The sequence below is a fragment of the Lactuca serriola genome, chromosome 4 (assembly GCF_051521515.1).
Source record: "Lactuca serriola cultivar US96UC23 chromosome 4, Lser_US96UC23_V15, whole genome shotgun sequence".
Lineage (NCBI taxonomy): Eukaryota > Viridiplantae > Streptophyta > Magnoliopsida > Asterales > Asteraceae > Lactuca > Lactuca serriola.
Window position 1 is genome coordinate 364,860,672 of NC_136411.1, and position 18,767 is coordinate 364,879,438.

Here is an 18,767-nt window from a genome sequence, read left to right on the forward strand (position 1 = left end):
TAAAAGTGATAAATGCAAAAACTAAATTGTAATATCAATTTAACTAAAATATTTCCTAAAGATATTTTTATAATCGTTAAAAGTTTTTAAATAAGTAGCTTAAAATAACTTACAATAACAATAGTTAAAAATAACTCTATATAAATGATTATATTGTTACCTTTAAAATCAAAAAACAATGTTTGATTTTTTAAATATTTATAGTGATAAAAATTAAAATATTAAGCAAATAAATTTTGAAAAATTAACAACTATAAATAACATTAAACCATATATTATATTTAATTTTATTTATGTATAACTCGCGGGTAGAAGTCATTCAAACGATTGAGATTACGCAGTTATAATAAATGTATATATTATCATATAATTCAAAATAATCAATACATTATATCAATTTAGTATACGAATTATTATATCAAATTTAACAACAACGTTATTTCTATAATAAAAAAAACATATATTTGTAAAGACTTTAACTGTATAGGTGTTTATGCGCAACGTGTAAGCATTCGCCTAGTTAAGAAGATAAAGGTAAGTTGTTAATTTAACTTTAGGTTAAATGAAATGAGGAGAAAACATGTGCCAAAAAATTGATTCTTTTATTAAAATAGTAAGATGTATACGTTTATTTCCCATGTTCATGTTTTCAGCAAATGGAAAGGCGTTTAGTTATGAAAAGACCACATAGTTATTTTACAAGATATTACTCTTTTAGATTATTCTCATGGCGTTGAGGCATGGCAGACGCCATGACGACGAGGTGTAGCTTCACCGTCAAGAAAACACCTTTAGTGTCGCTGTTAGGTGTGACGCATGTGATGATTTTAGGGGTGTTCGTTTGGATGGATCGGTTTGATCCGATCCAATCAAGTGAAACCGAATAAATTTTGGTTTTCAAAACATTGATCCAAATAATTCAAACTAAATTTAAATCCGATATGATCCAACCTAATTACAATTCTTTTGGATTGGTTTTTACAATTTGGTTTTCAAGAGACAATACATTTTGAAAAATATATAACTTGAATATTAGCAAAATCTATAAATTTTTTTTTTATAAATTATAAGTTATAAACAAAAAACTTTTGATAAGAAGTAATTTTAAAGTATTATATTGGATAAAAATTTCTAATAACTAAAAAGAATAATTTAGTAAATTTATAAATTGTTAAAGATACATATGAAAAATAGATAATAAGTTGTTATTCGGTTTTTTGGACTATTCATAAACCAAAACCAATCGTAAATCCAAAACAATGATTCGGTTTTACTGAAAAGCAATCCAAAAATCCGAATATTCGAACCAAATTGTCTGATCCAAATTGTCCAATTGGACAATTCGGTTTTATCCAAATAATGAACAGTCCTAGATGGCTTGTCTAGGTGTGCCATGACCCAATTTTTTTTTATCAAGACACGTTTTTTTTGTCGGGCATGAAACAAATGAATTTTTCTTAACTTTTTGTTATAAGGTATTGATATAACATTTCTAAAACCTTGATATAGTTTATATAAATCTATAATTATTGGCTTTTTTATGTATACCAAATTATCGACTTAAGTCATGGCTTGAAAAATGTCATAACTCGTAGGCTTGACTAGCTGTCACGTCATAGTGGTCACACTTCATGCTATTTAGAACAATTCGATGTTAGTTTTCATTTTGAAAATCGTATTCTTAAACATGCATTCAATGATATTTATTTAAAAAACACGTAATTGTGAGCTTCAAAAACCAAGAAACCAGTAAATTGAGAGTTTTCAAGTTAAATATGGTTAATTTTAGTATATTCGTTTTCACTTAATACATGTCTCCATTATTTGCACTTAATATAAGGCTTAAGGGAATGACCTTGCCACAACCCTCGCTAAGCTTATGTGGCATCCTCGCTACTACACCTTAACAAGTTGCCAAACTCATTTGCTAAATTTGGTACGCTATACCCTTGACGAGAAGAAAGAGAACAAGTTGAGGAAGAAAGTTGGTCCCATCTCACCTTTTGATTATTCTAGCTTTATATACTTGTACTTCGAGCTTAGCAACTTGTATTTTATTTTAAAGTTTATGTTATTTAAATATTTAAATAAACATTTATTTGATTAAAGAAAAAAAAACTTTTTAAACACATCACCACTCCATATCCTCATATTATGCTTAGTGTCCAAAAAAAAATATGACGTGACAATGTTTTAGCACATGTTATCAAATGTTACCACTCCCTTTAGCCTAATAGTTTAATGTAATAGTTTGAGGATAACACAAAAAAAGTGCTTCACAAAAACTTAACCATTTTGTAAATTTTACACTCATAAATTTTTTGTTCTTGTGATTGTCAACCAACTTTATAACAATTTCAAATTGAAATTATTAAGTGTACGGGTGTATTACTTGGACTGTAGATTGTAGAAACAATATGGGTCCTATAACTTAAATGGTCATCAATAGATGGTTGATGGTTGTAGAAAACTCACTGAATTTAATATTTTATACTGGAAAGTAAAATAAAATATTACTGGATGTTTAATAAAATATATTAATTAGTGAAAAAATAATAAACATCTGAAATTTAAATATATTTAGGGGAGTGCAATTAGATACTATTATTGAATAGAAAACACAAAATCAAAATAAACACTTAATAAATAATAAATATAATAAATAGTTGATACGAAATGCAAAATAATTAATAAGTCATCACTTCCAATGAAAACTAACGTTATACCTGCCCGTTGGTTGATTTGGCGGATTTTAAAAAATAAATCAATTTTATTTTTTACAAATTGGATGTAGTTTCTAACATATTTACTAAAAATATTTAGATAAGTAACAAAAGCTTTTTCTTACTAAAAAATAAGTGCATTGTCCTTGAATCTCATCAAATGAGCTTTTCTTTACACCTTGTTGAAGTCATAATAAACAAATCATTATCAATATAACTAATTGTGTAAAGATATTATTATGAAATCCTTACTATTGCTGAAAAATGGGCTATACATTCAGAAACACTACCACATGCAGCCACACATAGAAACATACACATACAACTACACGCATAGTCATGCACACATACATAGACAATACCATAATAGAAAATTAAAACTAATATGGATTTTTTTTTCGAAGAATAAAATTACAAAATCATTTATGATACCATAGCAACATCCATAACCCTTGACCTCATATACCCTTTAATATTGTCAAGAAGGATCTAAAAACAGGAAAAAAAAAGATTACAGTGCTGAAAAAGATATCGTATATTTTCATAACCGTCAAAAAATGATTATATTTATGTCAAGAAATGATTAAAATGCTGGAAAAAGATTAAAAAATAGGATGTTATGCCTTGTGTTCAACTTTTTGTTAATCTAAATTTAGTTAAAAGAACTTTTCTTTTTTTAACTATCAAAAATAGTAACTTACTTTCCTTTATTGTTTATTACAAGTTACTTGCATTTAAAGTAGGATGCCATAATGGACAAAAAAACGATTTACGGTATTCTGAAAGTACATTTCTATAACAAATAAACTTATAAAATGGTAATAGTTAACCGCCACTTATAAAAACGAGAGCAATTTACAACTTTGGTATATGTGTATCCAAACCCAATATTTTGGAAGTACACTGCTATAACAAAGGAACTTATAGAAGGTTTAACCAGGGGCGGATTTAGGGGGGATCACCGGTGGCACCAACAACCCCTAACTTTTCCGGCCGTAGTGGAATTTTTTTTGAATTCTTTTAAAATTTTGATTTTTTCTATTATCATGCAACCCCTAGCTTTCCCGTACAACCCCTACTGTAAAATCTTGTGTCCGCAACTGAGGTTAACAATTAACCAACACTTATAGAGCACCATCTCCGGTCACAGAATCAAGTTCTATGTATCATCTTTTCTTTACTAAAATCTAAATTGTAAAAGGAAAAGAAAAATAAAAATATTAAGGGTAATATTGAGCCAAAGTGTTCCTTGAATAATATTGAGGCAATATTTTTTTTCAAAAAAATTCCAGAAATTTAAAAGATATAAACAATTATTTAGAATATGATAGAAATAAGGTGAAATTGCAAAACATACGCAACGTACGTTATTCTCGCTCTCAATATAGACAACTTACTTTACTTGTTTTATCCATAATAGCATCATACTTACATTTATTTATCATAATAGCATCCGATTTTATTTATTTTTTTCTCTAGAAACAATTGAGAGCGAGAATAACGTACTTTACATATTTTTTGCAATTTCACCTTATTTCTATCACATTCTAAATGATTTTTTATATGACAATTTACTTTACTTGTTTTATCTATAATAGCATCATACTTACATTTATTTATCATAATAGCATCCGATTTCATTTATTTTTTCTCTAGAAACAATAAGTAACTTTCAGTTTACCTAAGTAAACAATAACTAATTTGCAACTTATAAAATGTTTACAAGTGTTTTTTTAACATCTCATATATAAATATTAGGCCATACGGTATCAAAAAGGGGACACCGGTGGTATTCGACGTGTCACCCTTTCACCGTCGGTGAACACCGTGTCGTGAAGGGGATTTCACCTCTGGTGGTCTTGTACTGCTGGCGAAAATTCGATTTTTGTGGGGATTTTGAGTTTGGAACGTTGCCAAACGGTTAGCAATGACTAGTTTGGCACATTTCATTTTTTTCTTTTTTAATCTACTATATATACAAATCAAATTTCCAAAAAATCACCACACTATATACTCTCAACAACAATTTTTTCTTTAAAAATGTCTTCTTCCAACAATCTAAACTCTTCCAAACAAAATGCTCCAAACCAAAATATTAACAACCCTTTCACACTTTTCAGCTACGATCCGTCATGACCACCACCTTACCGGCCACAAATGGATGGTGTTCCTAGTTATTATTCACAATTCCGAATTCCCCAGCAATTCCATTTTCAATCTCAACCTCAAACCCAACCATCTCAAACCCAATTTCCATTCAAACTATCATTCACACCTTCAACTGAACACGAAGAACACGATGAACAACAACAACCTCAACAACAAAAGAAAGGGAAGGCCGATCCGAGAAGATGGACACAAAAAGAAGAAGTTGAGTTAGAAAGGGCATGGGTCGACATATCTGAAGATGGTGACATGAGAAATGGTCAAAATCATGATCAGTTTTGGTTACGTATCACGAAGCGCTTTTGTAGGGGAATGGGTCGAAATCCAGATTATCGGACCTCCGACCAATGTAACTCCAAATTGAATCTTATGAACAAAGCTGTCACACATTGGAATGAAATTTACACAAACTTTGAAAAGCAACAGGCTAGCGGAGAAAGTGAAGCGAGTTTATTGAAAAAAACACACGCTACATTCCAAGATGATATGCAAAAGCCTTTTAAGTTTATTCATGTGTGGAAAGTTGTCAAAAGAAGCCTTAGGTGGAGGGAACTTGTAACACATGAAGAAATTGCAAATCCGCCAAAAAGAAGCTGGACATCTTCATATTCGAGCTCGCAACAAGTCTTATCGGATGGTCACGTAGGCGTTAATCTTAACGATGATAACGACGAAATTGAAGAAATACGCCCGCCTCCTCCTCCAATGGAAAGGGACAAAACAAAAGCTCGAGCAAAAGGAAAAGGGAAAGCGACATCTTCAATTTTTTCAGCCGGAGCCGAGCGGTCAACCAGATTGGAAGAAATGATGATACAAATGGCACAATTGAATTCAACTTTGGAGAGGTATATGGCCGAAACCGTTTGACTCACCGAGTATTCGTTGTTAATGCAAGATGTGAGGTACCTCGACACCGAAAATCAAGAAGCGGCAAGAATTATGAAAACATCGATTCGGGAAAAATATAATCTAACGAGACGCAATTGAAAATTCGATGCTTTGTTTTTTTTTCTAGGTTTTTAAATTTTAACGTCATGTTTTATTTTTATTTTTTTAGGTTTTCAATGTAATTTTACTTTTCATGTTTTTTTATTTAATTTTTAGGACTTTTCAATTGTAATTTTTAAGTTTATGTTATTTTAAATTTTAGTATGGTTTTAAAAAAAATTAATATTTTTCTAAAAATGAAATTTAAAAAAAAAAAAAAAACTCATAAGCACGACACCACACTTCGTAGGTAAAAAATAATAAAAGTGTAAAAGTCTACGTGACGTCTATGTGGCTCCCTTTACCATTGACAAAAAAAAAACATGACACCCCTTAGCTTTAGACAAAACCAGCCGAGAGTTAGAACAATTAAAGTAAATAGACATTACAATTAAGGTAAAATACATGTGAAAACAAAGAAACATCATATCCTAGGTGAACAATATCTAATGGGCTTAAAGGTGTAAAGTGTGAGGGGCTTCTTTATACAACAACCTTCATACTAAGTCGAATTTTCCATGCTATTTGATGAAAGCGCTTGAAAGTGAGAGGGTTTGAGAGCAAATAAAATAGCAATGTATTTCTCTAAAACTCCGTAGCAACATCAACTTTTAACAACTTTCAAGGGATAAGTTAAACTTCATCGTTAACATCTTGCAAGGGTAAATTAGATTGATCTTTCCTTTTGGACTTGTAGTCTTCAGATCTAGCCACCAACTTGTTTTCTTGATTTAAAAAATTAGCCAACCCATGATAAGCTTTAACAAATATAAACCAGAAAATGAAAAATATTTGAGAGAGATAACAGAAGACAAATCTTCAATGTAGAAACACTATAATCAAAATTTATAGGGGATTGTGGTTGCAACCATAACTATATTCCTTCTATATACAATTTACCCTTGAAAAACAAATTCAAATCATATGCATTATGCGGGTAAAAATGGCCATTTTCACAAAACAAAGGTAATAAGGATTCATTTTTACATCGGTTAACTCGGGTATAATTTTATATTTATATTAAGGATACAACTTTAACTTTATAGATTTGTCAACTCAATAACCATTTATAGAAAAAAGGTGCATGTTATGGAATTTGGACTAAAAATAGAAAAAAATATATATGTGATTTATATATTACTAATATGAAAATAGATCTCTACTCCTGTAATGTTTATAAACAAATTGATTTTGAAATTTAGCACATGAAAAGAAATCAACTAATGAGACATGACCTTCTGAAGCAATATCTTCATAGCGTATAGTAGCCACCCTCACCTTCAAAAGCATCAAAAGCCATAATACACATCAAGTTTTATTTCAAATTTTATTCAAGGCTACACTCTCCTAACATAATGATTCAACTTTTCTAGAAAAAATACTTATATGTATACAAAGTTTTATTTATCAGAAATCTTGATTCTTGAACCTTTTCACCTTAACCACCATCATTAAGCTTCCCAATAAATGAATAAATGAAAGAAAATAGTACACCACCCTGCAAAATTTTAATAAGATGTTTACCCAAAATTAAAAATAGTCAAACTGTCTCATAACCAAGTTGGCTAGAATAGAGTTTTTTTTGTAAAAGTAGGGTGATGTTTAAATTAATTGGTAGAAATACGTTTGTTATGAAAACCTTTGTAGAAATAGGTTGTTTTTTTTTTTTTTTAAATGGCCCACCAGCTTTATCAATCTGACGGTCCTAACTCTTATTTCTGACGTTTCTAATTAAAAATTATATATATATTTACATTTCTAACCTTCATATGTTATAATGTTATAATTTTTGCCCTTCAAAATTTATCTACTTTTTATTTACCTTTTTTATTATTGAAAACACCAAGTTTTACCATTGGTATTAATTACACACAATTAATTTATTTAAAGTATATAATTATAATTTATATATTATTTTTAACAAATTAAATAATAAAATATATCTCATCAATAACTTAAAATACACAACAATATTAATAAAAGATTAATTAAAACATTAGAAACTGTGTGAAATGTCTGAAATTAATGTTTGAAATGTGTTTAATTTATTTAAAGGGAATAATTATAATTTATATATTATTTTTAACAAGTTAAATAATAAAACATATCTCATCAATAGCTTGAAATACACAACAATATTAATAAAAGATTAATTAAAACATTAGAAACCGTGTGAAATGTCTGAAATTAATGTTTGAAATGTGTTTAATTTATTGTCAAAAATGTCCGAAATGTATTCCTAATGATATAACTATTTAAAAATATAAAAAATGACGCAAAAACACTATATTATAATTTTTTACAATTTTGAAACTATATTTAAAAACAAAATTGAATATCACATTTTCCGATTTTGTTCCATATTAACCTTTTCATTTTTGTTCGATGGTACAAAAGACACGCCGTTTCCTCCTTTTTCGACTATGACATCATATTATCCAATTTTTTTTTTAAATTCATTTTTTCATTTTTTTTTTATTTTGGCGATATTGACATTGTATTTTCCAAATCACCATGAGAGGTCTCGATAAAATAGTCAATATATAACAAAAATTAGAAAATACGATATCAAATTTTTTAAAAAAAAAATAATGAAATGCCAAAATCAAAAAAATAAAAACATTTCATCTTTTGTGTTATTTTCTTTGAAAAATAATACATAAATTGTAATATTTGCTATATATAATTAAACTTTATGTATTATTTTTAACAAGTTGTATCATTAAATATATCTCATCAACAAATTCAAATAGATATCACTAGTGAATATATTAAAATGTTACAAAATTACATTATCAAATAAAATAAAATAACATACAAAATAAACATCAAATTTAACTAAAAACTATATTATAAGAATTGTAAGGGCGGGTTTTTTCATTATGGTTTAGTTCGAAATATGAGAAAATCTTGATTCCGAAATGTTCGATATGTATACTCTAAAATGTCCAAAATACACTTCTATAGTCTGAAAACGTGTGAAGTGACGGTAATTTATAGTCAGAAACGTCTGAAATATATATTCGTAAGGGAGATAATGTGGTTTTATTAATATTGTATTCCAAGCCGAGCGGTATCAGGTGGTATCCTCCTTTATTGAGGTCGAGTGTTCAAGTCTCGTCATGAATATAAGTGAATTTATGAATAGATTCTATATTATATTTGTCGGTTAAAAAAAAATACTGTAATTTAAAGCTTACTTCTTACGATATTGTGGTTTTAAGATCTTTTATTCAATAGTGGTATGTATTTAAGATGTATTTTATGACTTGGTTTGTTAAAAAACAATGTATAAATTATAATTATATATTTTAAATAGATTAATTATTCATGATATATAATAGAGCTAAAGTTTGAAGTTTTATATATTAAAAGAGGTAAATGAAGAGTAAGATCAAATTTGAAGGGCTGAAATTATAAAATGTTAGTGTTGAATATGCAAATACATATCATTATTTAGTTACATCGTTAGTAATAGGGGTTATAACCGATAGAATTGTGGGTCCTATTTCTACAAAGGTTTTTTAAACAAACCTATTTCTACCGACTAATTCAAAAAGAAACCTATTTTTACAAAAAAAAAAAACTCGCTAGAATATAATAAATAAAACTTATCTATGCATCTAATAGACTTTTATTAAAGGTTAATATTAAAATGACAAATCTGAAAAAAAAAATTGTTTACGGAAGCAAAGGCAAAATTACTATCAGTAACATTACCTTTTAATGTCTTATTGAAGTATTCCACATCAAGACTTTCTAAAAATTCTTTAACTACACAATCGAATTTGGTTATAAAAGTTTGGGTGTAGATAACATGGGTGGTGATATGGCAACAACTCATGCTAAATCATCATTTTTTATAGGTTTCAAGTTACAAGCTACCCTAAACATTAACAAAAAAAATTTGTAACTTTGTAACTATTCTGAGTAAAAAAAGCATGTTGTCTTTAATGATAGAAAGAGCTATATTAAAATGAGAAGATAGCTCACCAGCCTAGATCATTCATATAAGGCATGTCTCAAATAACACCTTTGTATGTCACCACTACTTAACAACTCCACCACTGAAGCCATAACTTTTGGCTAGAAAAATGTGTATCTATTAGATGTTTTCCATGTTATCTAGTTAAATGAAAGAAAATAATGATGAAAGTACCCTTGGTTCATGATATATGGTGTGGAGGGAGTCCACAAGAGGATGACAGAATAAGGTCAAGCAATGATTCTTACCGAATGCAATAAGTGGAATATTGTGTTCTATTGTGTAATCAAATGCTTGTGATACTAACACCATATTATTAAGCATCCAAATTCAAGATGAATTAACTATCAAAGTATAAATTATAAATTATAAATACATAAATACATTTAAAAAAAGGTGAGAAATTCCAAACAAATAATAATAATAAAAAAACTAAATTTTATGTTTTCCAGTAGCTATCACAACTTTTACACCTCTTGATGAAGCCTCCCTTAAAGCCTCGGCATTTGTAGTAGAAAATTTTCTTTTGCTATTCAGAAGTGTACCTTTATAGTGATTTATGACTGTAAGGGTAAAATAATCGTTTAGTCACATTCAGATGTTTTATTAAGAACATTTGAAGTAAATCTCACCATCCATGTCACAGAAGATATAGCTGAATTTTGGTTCGTAGAATCGAAGACTACCGACTTTTTCCCTTTCTTTTGACAAATCAAATGTAAAGCTTAGTTACAAATATAGAATTGTACTTAAAACTTGAAAAAGATATGGATCAAAATTTTAATTAAATTAAAAATACCATCAGAAATCTTTAGTAAAGGGGCTTCATCAGATTCAACAGAAGATGCACTTTGTATCAATCCTTTTCCTTTTCATCCAAGATTCTTCAAAACACATGAACATACAGAAGATGATTGAGCAATGGAGGATGATAGTAGAGAAGAGACAAATGTAGACGATGACACACAGGAAGAGCGAATCATCATCATCTTCTCGTTGGGTTATACTCAATTCACCTGTATCAATAATTAATAAAAAAAACCCTAAAATCAGAACCGTAACATGCACTAATCAGAGACGATTACATTAAACTAACATCGTAAAATTGGAAAAATGAATTATGATGTAACATTCGGTCCAGGTATAAATCAACTTTTATGTATAAATCTTAATTGGGGTGGCCACAGTGTGGTGGAGCATCACCACGATGTGGCGGAGCGTTTTGTAACCAGGGGTTTTGAATGACGACCACGACGTGACGGTCTATAACCACGACATACTGACGATTTAATAAGGAACCCTAGTCTTCAGGCTTTGCACCCCTATTTAAGGGAGTGTGATGGTAAGGGTTGCTCACCCTCAGTCTACATCACACTTTCTCAGCCTCCAAGCAAACCTTAACCTCCAAATTGCTTTTTGAGCCTTTGGTGTTGATTTTTGGGTATTAGAAGAAGAAGAAGAAGAAGAAGAAGAAGAAGGTGAAATTTGGGCTTGGATTCAACAAGGGACTCTTCTCATCTTCTTATTGTGCATCTTCTAGACTTTTGTAAGTCCTCAAATTCCATGCTTTTTAGTTCTTTGTGCATAGATCTAGGTTTCTAAGCCTTATTCTTCATGTTGGGACTTAGTGGAGTGTTAGAATTTCATAAAGTTGACAACTTTATGGATCCCCAGAGTCCCTTTGAGGTTAGGAGTGTTGGATCTAGAATTTCTTAGAGTTTTGAACTCTTGCATGTGATCTTGGACCTTTTTACTCTATTTTGACATAGTTTGAGTTCAAGACATGCATTGGACATGCATGTCTATAAAGCAACGATTTTTATAGTTCATTGGATGAGAGAATGCCTTATGGGAAGTTTGAATGGTTGGTTTGATGAATTAAGAGCTTATTGGAATGAGCTAGTCCGAACAGTCACCACGGCGTGATGGATGGCTGCCATGCGACTGTTTTGTCCTCTAGTCACCACGACGTGGCTGGAGCTAACTACGACGTGGCGACTGGCTGAGTTGACTTGTTGAATTTGACCTTTGACTAGGGTTTGACCAAGTTTGACCTAAGGGTATTTTGAGTGGTATTTGAGATTGGTCATTTCTTGATGAATAGGTGACTGGTTGAGCTGACATTCAGAGTTGTATCCTATTCAGAGATCTTTTTCAAACTGGGAGGTGATTTTTCCTCACTGTACTTGCGGGTTGAAGGCACCAATGTCGGCCTACTGAGTTATGTACCATGGTTCAAGGAATGTTGTTATGTTGCATTGATTTGTTAGAACTGAGTCCTGGTACATAGGATGTTATTATCCGATAGTGATCGGTAGATATGCATGTGAGTCTGTTTTTTGACTATATAATTATCTGTCTGTTGAATATATGTTATATGTTATATGTCGACATAGTATGGTTGGATTGGGACTGTACTGCTTCGTGCGGCTAGTCAACGAACCTGGGGCAATCCAACCGAGAGGTTGTGGGCCAGGGTAATCCAACTGGGAGGTTGTGAACCCAATACATTATTTGTAGGACAATCCAACCGAGAGGTTTTGGGTCAGGGTAAACCAACTGGGAGGTTGTGGCCCCAACATGCATTTTGTACATCTGTTTGGTTGTGCTATGTGGTACTTTGGGGGAACTCACTAAGTTTTGACTTACTGTTTCAGTTTTACGTTTTAGGTACTTGGGATGACCGGGACAATGCGAATGTGTGATCGTATACATCCTTCAAGGATATGTTTTGGGAGATTTTATGATATGTTGATTTTGGGGATATTTGTATGGATACTTGATTTGATATGGTTTTGGTTGAAAACAATGGTTTCTTTTAAGTTAAAAATGAAAAAATTTATCGTGGTTTTTGGAATGTTACACACGAAGGAAATTTCATTAACATATAAAAACAACTAAAAGTTGATACGATGTATTTGAAACAACCGATCAATCCAAAAGATGAATGAATCGAAACTCACGTTTCAACGAAAGCAAACAAAGAGATTCGACCAGAAATTTTAGATGATAGTGAGGAAGAGGCGAGAATTGGGGTAACATATGTCGGGAATAAGATGTGGGAAAATAGGAGCCCTAACATGATACCATGAATCAAAAGCTCTCCCTCTGTAATTTGTTGGTATAAATACCACCGGATAGTAGTTGGAGGAGCAAAAAGTCAGGGGAACGTGGGAGGAGGCGGTTCTTGACTGATTCAACATGAAAAGTTATCAGGAGGTTATAGAAGGATACATGGGTATTGAGAAATGAGGGAGAAGAAGAAAGAAGTGCGCCAATGAGCTAAACCCAGATGAAACCTCCAATTAACGGTAAATACATAGTTATTACGGTCCAGATTGAAAGTTGGGGGAGTTTGAAGGGTTGAGATGTGTTGGACGGTTATTGATTCACCGTCGTCAATAATATAAAGAATAACCTTTGAATTCTTCAAGGTTATTTCAAATAGTAATAAACTATAAAATTAGAGATACTCTTGCAAACATTTTAAATGAGAACTTTTTCAAAAGGTTATTATTATCTAAAATAACAAAATAACAAATATAGGTTTTTATTAAGTGTATATTTTACTTTTTTGTTATGCATAAATAACCCTCTATTATTCGATAATATTTAATTTCACTCCTCTGGATATAAAAATTTCAATTTTTTATTACGTTTCACTAGTTAGTTTATACTATTAAAAGATTCAATAAGATTTCATTTACTAAATATTAAATTTATAACAATTATATAATATTTTCAATATTATATTTATCTTTAAAACTATATATATAATAATTTATTCACTAATTAATTTATATTAAGAAATAATTTTAATTTTATTAGAGTATAAACGTCTAGCAATATATTTTTATAAAACATGTCGTATTACAACGTGTTTAACAAACAAAAGACCCTTTATAGAACACTTTAGAATTATATGGATATGAAAAATTGCTTTTTAAAGAGGTTAATAATTAGTTAAAGTCAACAGATAACTACTGATTTGACAAACATAATAAGTCATAATATATGTTGACCGTTGTGGATGCTTTTAGGGTTGTTTTACAAAACTAAAGGTTCAAAGAATGAGAATGTAGGGTTCCTTATCCTCCGGATGTCGTATCAAACGCGCTGAATGTGATTGGTTTCATTAAGAGGCTATCAAACAAACTTTCAAATGATTTCAACATCTTAATGGTTTAGAGAAGAGAAGGTATGGTTCCTTAACCGTTCAGAGACTTTCTCAAGCACGTCGGATGATTCCATTTACATGTTATCAAACGCCACCTTGATACATACCAAAGACGACAAGTGAAAGTATAAACCCTAAAACGTTACAAAGTGTTTATTCAAAGTAGAATGCCTAAATCAACAATTACAATGTGAAATACTATAGAAACGAATCACATTTTGGTCTCGAGAAAGTAAGTTGAAGAAACGGCTAAACCATCGATGTCATAAGTGCGAACAAGTCTCTGTCTTTTTGTAGGGGATTTGGGTTCGACCCAACAAAACTCTAAATGAAAAGACTTGGCTTCACCCACTTGTTTTCCCACATCACATGGACACCCCATGTACATGCCTCCCGGTAATAATGTGATTTGATAGCCACCATCATATTTCACCAAGTTACCCGACATCTTGCCTGTCCATCGCACATTTGTGGATACATTTTTGTCCTTGTATGTTGATGTTTGATCCTGTTTACCATGATTTGTTACAGTTTTAGTCCCTATGCTTATAACTTTATATCGGTTTTGATCCCAAAAGAATCGGTTTGCAAATTTTGGTCCTTATGTTGATGTTACAAAATTACATAAATGGTCCATGTGGTTTAAAATATAGACCAAAGGTATTTAACCCTAAAAAAATTTTAACAGTGTTAGCCATAAGGACTTATGGTGCAATGTTTTCAAACTACAATGATCACCGGTGTCATAAAGCTCTCATAAGGACCATGTGTGGTCTCTTTTGTAAACCACAGGGACCATTCATGTAATTTTGTGTAATGATATTTAAGCTTAACTACTCAGCTGTTAATTTATTTTGAATGACCATTTTATCCTTGGAACAAAAATGAAAAAACTGTAAAGACTTTGGGCCCAATTCGTAATTTTCTCGTCATTTTATGATTAAACTATTTTCTAAATTTAATGTATTTTATTTTTAGTTATATATTAAAAGATTTAAAATTTTATTGTTTTACATTGGAAGAATTGTTTTGCAATTTTGATCCTGATGTGGTGATGCTGATGTTTCATAATGATATTGGTCCCTGGATCGTTAAACCTACCTACTCAAATTAAATTTGGGTAAATGACCATTTTGCCCTTGGAACAAAACTGAAAAAAAAGGACTACAATAGGGGCCAAATTTGTAATTTTCTCTTTATTTTATTATTAAACTATTTTCTATAACATATTTTATTTTTAATTATTATAAAATTAAAAAGTGAGTTTTAAAACTATTTTACATTTAAAATGACCATTTTGGACCATATTTGTAATTTTCTCTTAATTTTAATTATCTTTTTTAACGTTTTCGGTCCCAAAAAGAATAGGTTTGAAATTTTTGTCAATATTTTAATGTTTCATAATGGCTTTCGTCCCTGAATAGCTAAATTTAAATCTAACTACTCAGCTGTTAATCTTTTTAAAATGACGATTTTGCCCTTTGGACCAAAACTGAAAACAGTATACGATATACCACAGGGACCAAATTTGTAAATTACTCTTAAATAAAACTATACTATTTTCTAAACTATAACGTATTTTACATTCAAAATGACCATTTTTCCCTTGGTCAACCAAAACTTTTTTTTTTCTTTCTATATTGCATGTACTAATGTATTCAATACGATGATATAAATTATACTATTAAAAACTCATTCATTTTTTTATATACTAATTCAAGAAAAACTAAACCTGGATTAGCTGACCCTTGTCATCAATTTCAAGTGATGTCACTGTGTCAGCTTCAGCATCAGTGGCACCATAAACACCACTACGCTTTGTTACAGAGTGACCTTTCCATGTTCCAAGATGCTGATTGATCCTGTTTTCTTTCTCCTAATATATAAAGAAAAAAAACAAACACAAGAATTCAAAAGAGAGTTCATATCACTTGAAATTTGATAATAATAATAATCATCATAAAGCCATGAAAATACCTTAGAGTCATCAAGAAAAGGAGGCGTAACCACTCCAACACCTTTTTGTTCAAGAAAGAGGATAAGCATCTCAACAATACCTTTCGGATCCATTATATGGAATGCTCTTGCTCTCAAATCTTTGTCTAGTGAATAAAGACAGTTTTCACATACAATAGAAGGTAACTTAGAAGGAAGCTTCAGGTTTCTGCATATGGTAAATATAATAAAAGATAAGTTACAAGCAGATAAAACAAATTGTAACACTAATTTACACCATTAAAATACTCACTTGGGTGATGCTTCTCCAATGTCATCTTCACCTAACACTCCTTCTCTTAATACTGTTTCTAACATGCCTGCTGTCTGATACCTTAATGCAAATGCTTTCTCTTGGGGAAAGAAACCAATCTGTAGACTAATTACAGTGGATATATTTAGTAGGAGAAGATATCAAAAGTGTTGGAACATTTCAAACTAGGTATTTGTTTATACATAATCTAGATGCACAAATAAAAAAACCTGTTGATATTTTTCTGCAGTAAACATGTTGGTTTCTTTGATTTTGTACTCTGCCCATTCGGCTTCATGATCTGTTTTGGAAGCTGAATAGCTTGATGAAGATGATTGTTTGATGTACAACCTGAATTTGACAATGGGAACCATGGTTAAGTAAGTAACATATAGCACACACAATGCTAGCTAACAAAGCATCCAATATGAATCAAACCAATCAACTCATCTTGAGCTTGAATTAGGTATGTTGCATTTCTGTATTAATTCTAAGATACAATTGTTCAAGAATCATAAATGTAACATTCATGTAATTTGAATAAATCAATTTGATTGAAGAAGAATCTTACGTCTGAATCAAACTAATCAACTCATCTTCACCATAAGATCCCGCGGATAGCCTGGTATCCACCTTATGCATCAACTTCCCCGTTGAATCAAATTGCTGATCAAAGCACGATATAATCATCTAATTAATAACAAAACAACTTCAAAAACCAAAACAGATGATCCGAATTGTGATACCGACGTGAAAAGAACCGGTCCAGTTCCCCAAATTGAGTCTGATGAATCGCTTAAGAGCGTCGATGCTCATCGATTCCTGATTTGTTTTTTGAGGATTATTATACGAAGTCGATGAAGGAGACGTTGCGTTGGTTAACAATGACGTTTTGTGAGGAATTGCTCGACGGTATGGTTTAGGGTTTATGAAAACTGAATTGACCGAATTACTACTGCTGCAAAAAGCACCAATCGGACAGAAGGCTGCCATTCGAGTAATCAATTGAGGCCAATTGAAATCTTTGAGTTTTGGTGGAAGCTAAGTTCGTTGTGTTTGAAGTTATGTTGGAAGATGCACTGAAAGCATTTCCATACCACCAACAGATTTGCAAATATCTTATCCACACTAAAATCTGTCCTGCATGTTTTTTTTTTTCCAGCCGTTTTATGTTTTTGTTTATAGCCGAACAATGTTATTGGTTTAAATAGTTTTTAGTGATTTTTTTTTTTATTGGCGTTTAAAGGATACGAACTTGTGAGTTAATTTCATACCTATTTATGTTTTTGTTTATAGCCGAACAATGTTTAGTATATTGGTTTAAATAGTTCTTCGTGATTTTTTTTTTGGCGTTTAAAGGATACGAACTTGTGTTTTACCGGTTAATTTCATACCTTTACCTATTTTTGAAGGTTACACTGTCTTTTTCACCTGCCAACTAAGCAGGTGAGTCAACAATGACTCAGACTCATCGTTGCCACGTAAGCCAAGAGTCTAAGCATAAAACCGAACTTCGTCTTCTTCATCTAAGAGAAAAGCAAAAATACCCAAACCTTTGGTTCCTTTGTGTTCTTCATCAGAACTCGAAAGACACCTGACTAACACAACCTTCGTACCTATTAATCCGAACCAAACACCAAAATCCCCAAAGACACCTGATTCCCCCTTACTGATATCCTAATTACAACTTCAATTCATCGTCATAAAACCAGTGAATACACGACCATCATCACCAACTATTGCCTATACTAAAAATAAAAGAAATAAACAGAAGAAACATAAAGGCGATTCAGCGAGAAAAGGGAGGGGTTTGCGATTCAGCTCAACATGATCAGATTCAGCTCAACATGCTCAGATTCAGGTTATGGCCAATCGAAGGTTGACATGAGGTTTGTGACCCAATCGAAGGCGATTCAGTGAGAAAACGGGCAACCACCCTCTTGAAACTTCCCGTTTCTCCTGCAGTGAGCACCAAAGCATCGAACAATTCCACCGACAACACCGTCGGGAGTTCCAATCGCCCATCAAATTGGAGTATCCAAGTTTTGTGACGATGAAACTTTCACACCTTCGAGGTTCAGGTGAGTGGGAGGTAGTGCAGATCAATCTGGTATGAGAGGCATCAAGTTTTCTAGTAATTCATTTGGAGGAGGTGTCGGAAGTGGTGGCTCACCCTTTTCTATCAACGACGGTAGTGGTGATGTATTCATCTTCTTCAATGGGGGTTCTCAACCGAACTCCATTAGTCTACATAAATCTATCTTCGATTTCGATTTCTTGTATCACCACATCATCATTAACTACAGATGTTGGACGATTCTTGTGGCGGATGATGGTGGATTAGTGACGGTGTTGGAATACAGGTTAAAGGGAATAATATAGGCGGTCATCGGTGGAAGGAAACGGGGAATTAGGGCTTTCCGGCGATGTGGGGATGTGAGAGAGAGAGAGAGAGAGAGAGAAAAGTGGGGGGAGAGAGAG

At 31.5% G+C, this 18,767-nt stretch overlaps 1 protein-coding gene across 1 annotated transcript; it reads right to left on the reverse strand.

Moving 5' to 3' along the window:
- Positions 1-14,024: 14,024 nt before the first annotated feature.
- LOC145097660 (glutamate NMDA receptor subunit epsilon-1, putative (DUF3598)) lies at positions 14,025-17,442 on the reverse strand. Its single transcript, XM_079035280.1, has 7 exons — positions 17,037-17,442; positions 16,858-16,952; positions 16,517-16,637; positions 16,287-16,405; positions 16,016-16,202; positions 15,771-15,914; positions 14,025-14,546 (listed from the first exon to the last, which is right to left on the reverse strand). The coding sequence occupies exons 1-7, from the start codon at positions 17,277-17,279 to the stop codon at positions 14,250-14,252; spliced, it is 1,206 nt and encodes a 401-aa protein (XP_078891406.1). The 5' UTR covers positions 17,280-17,442; the 3' UTR covers positions 14,025-14,249.
- Positions 17,443-18,767: the final 1,325 nt, after the last annotated feature.

Coding starts and splice junctions, on each gene's coding strand:
- LOC145097660 (XM_079035280.1), bottom strand. CDS start 17,279: ATGGCAGCCTTCTGTCCGATTGGTGCTTTTTGCAGCAGTAGTAATTCG. Junction 16,953..17,036: donor ACTGGACCGGTTCTTTTCAC/GTCGGTATCACA, acceptor TGCTTTGATCAG/CAATTTGATTCAACGGGGAA. Junction 16,638..16,857: donor TTGATTAGTTTGATTCAGAC/GTAAGATTCTTC, acceptor TGTCAAATTCAG/GTTGTACATCAAACAATCAT.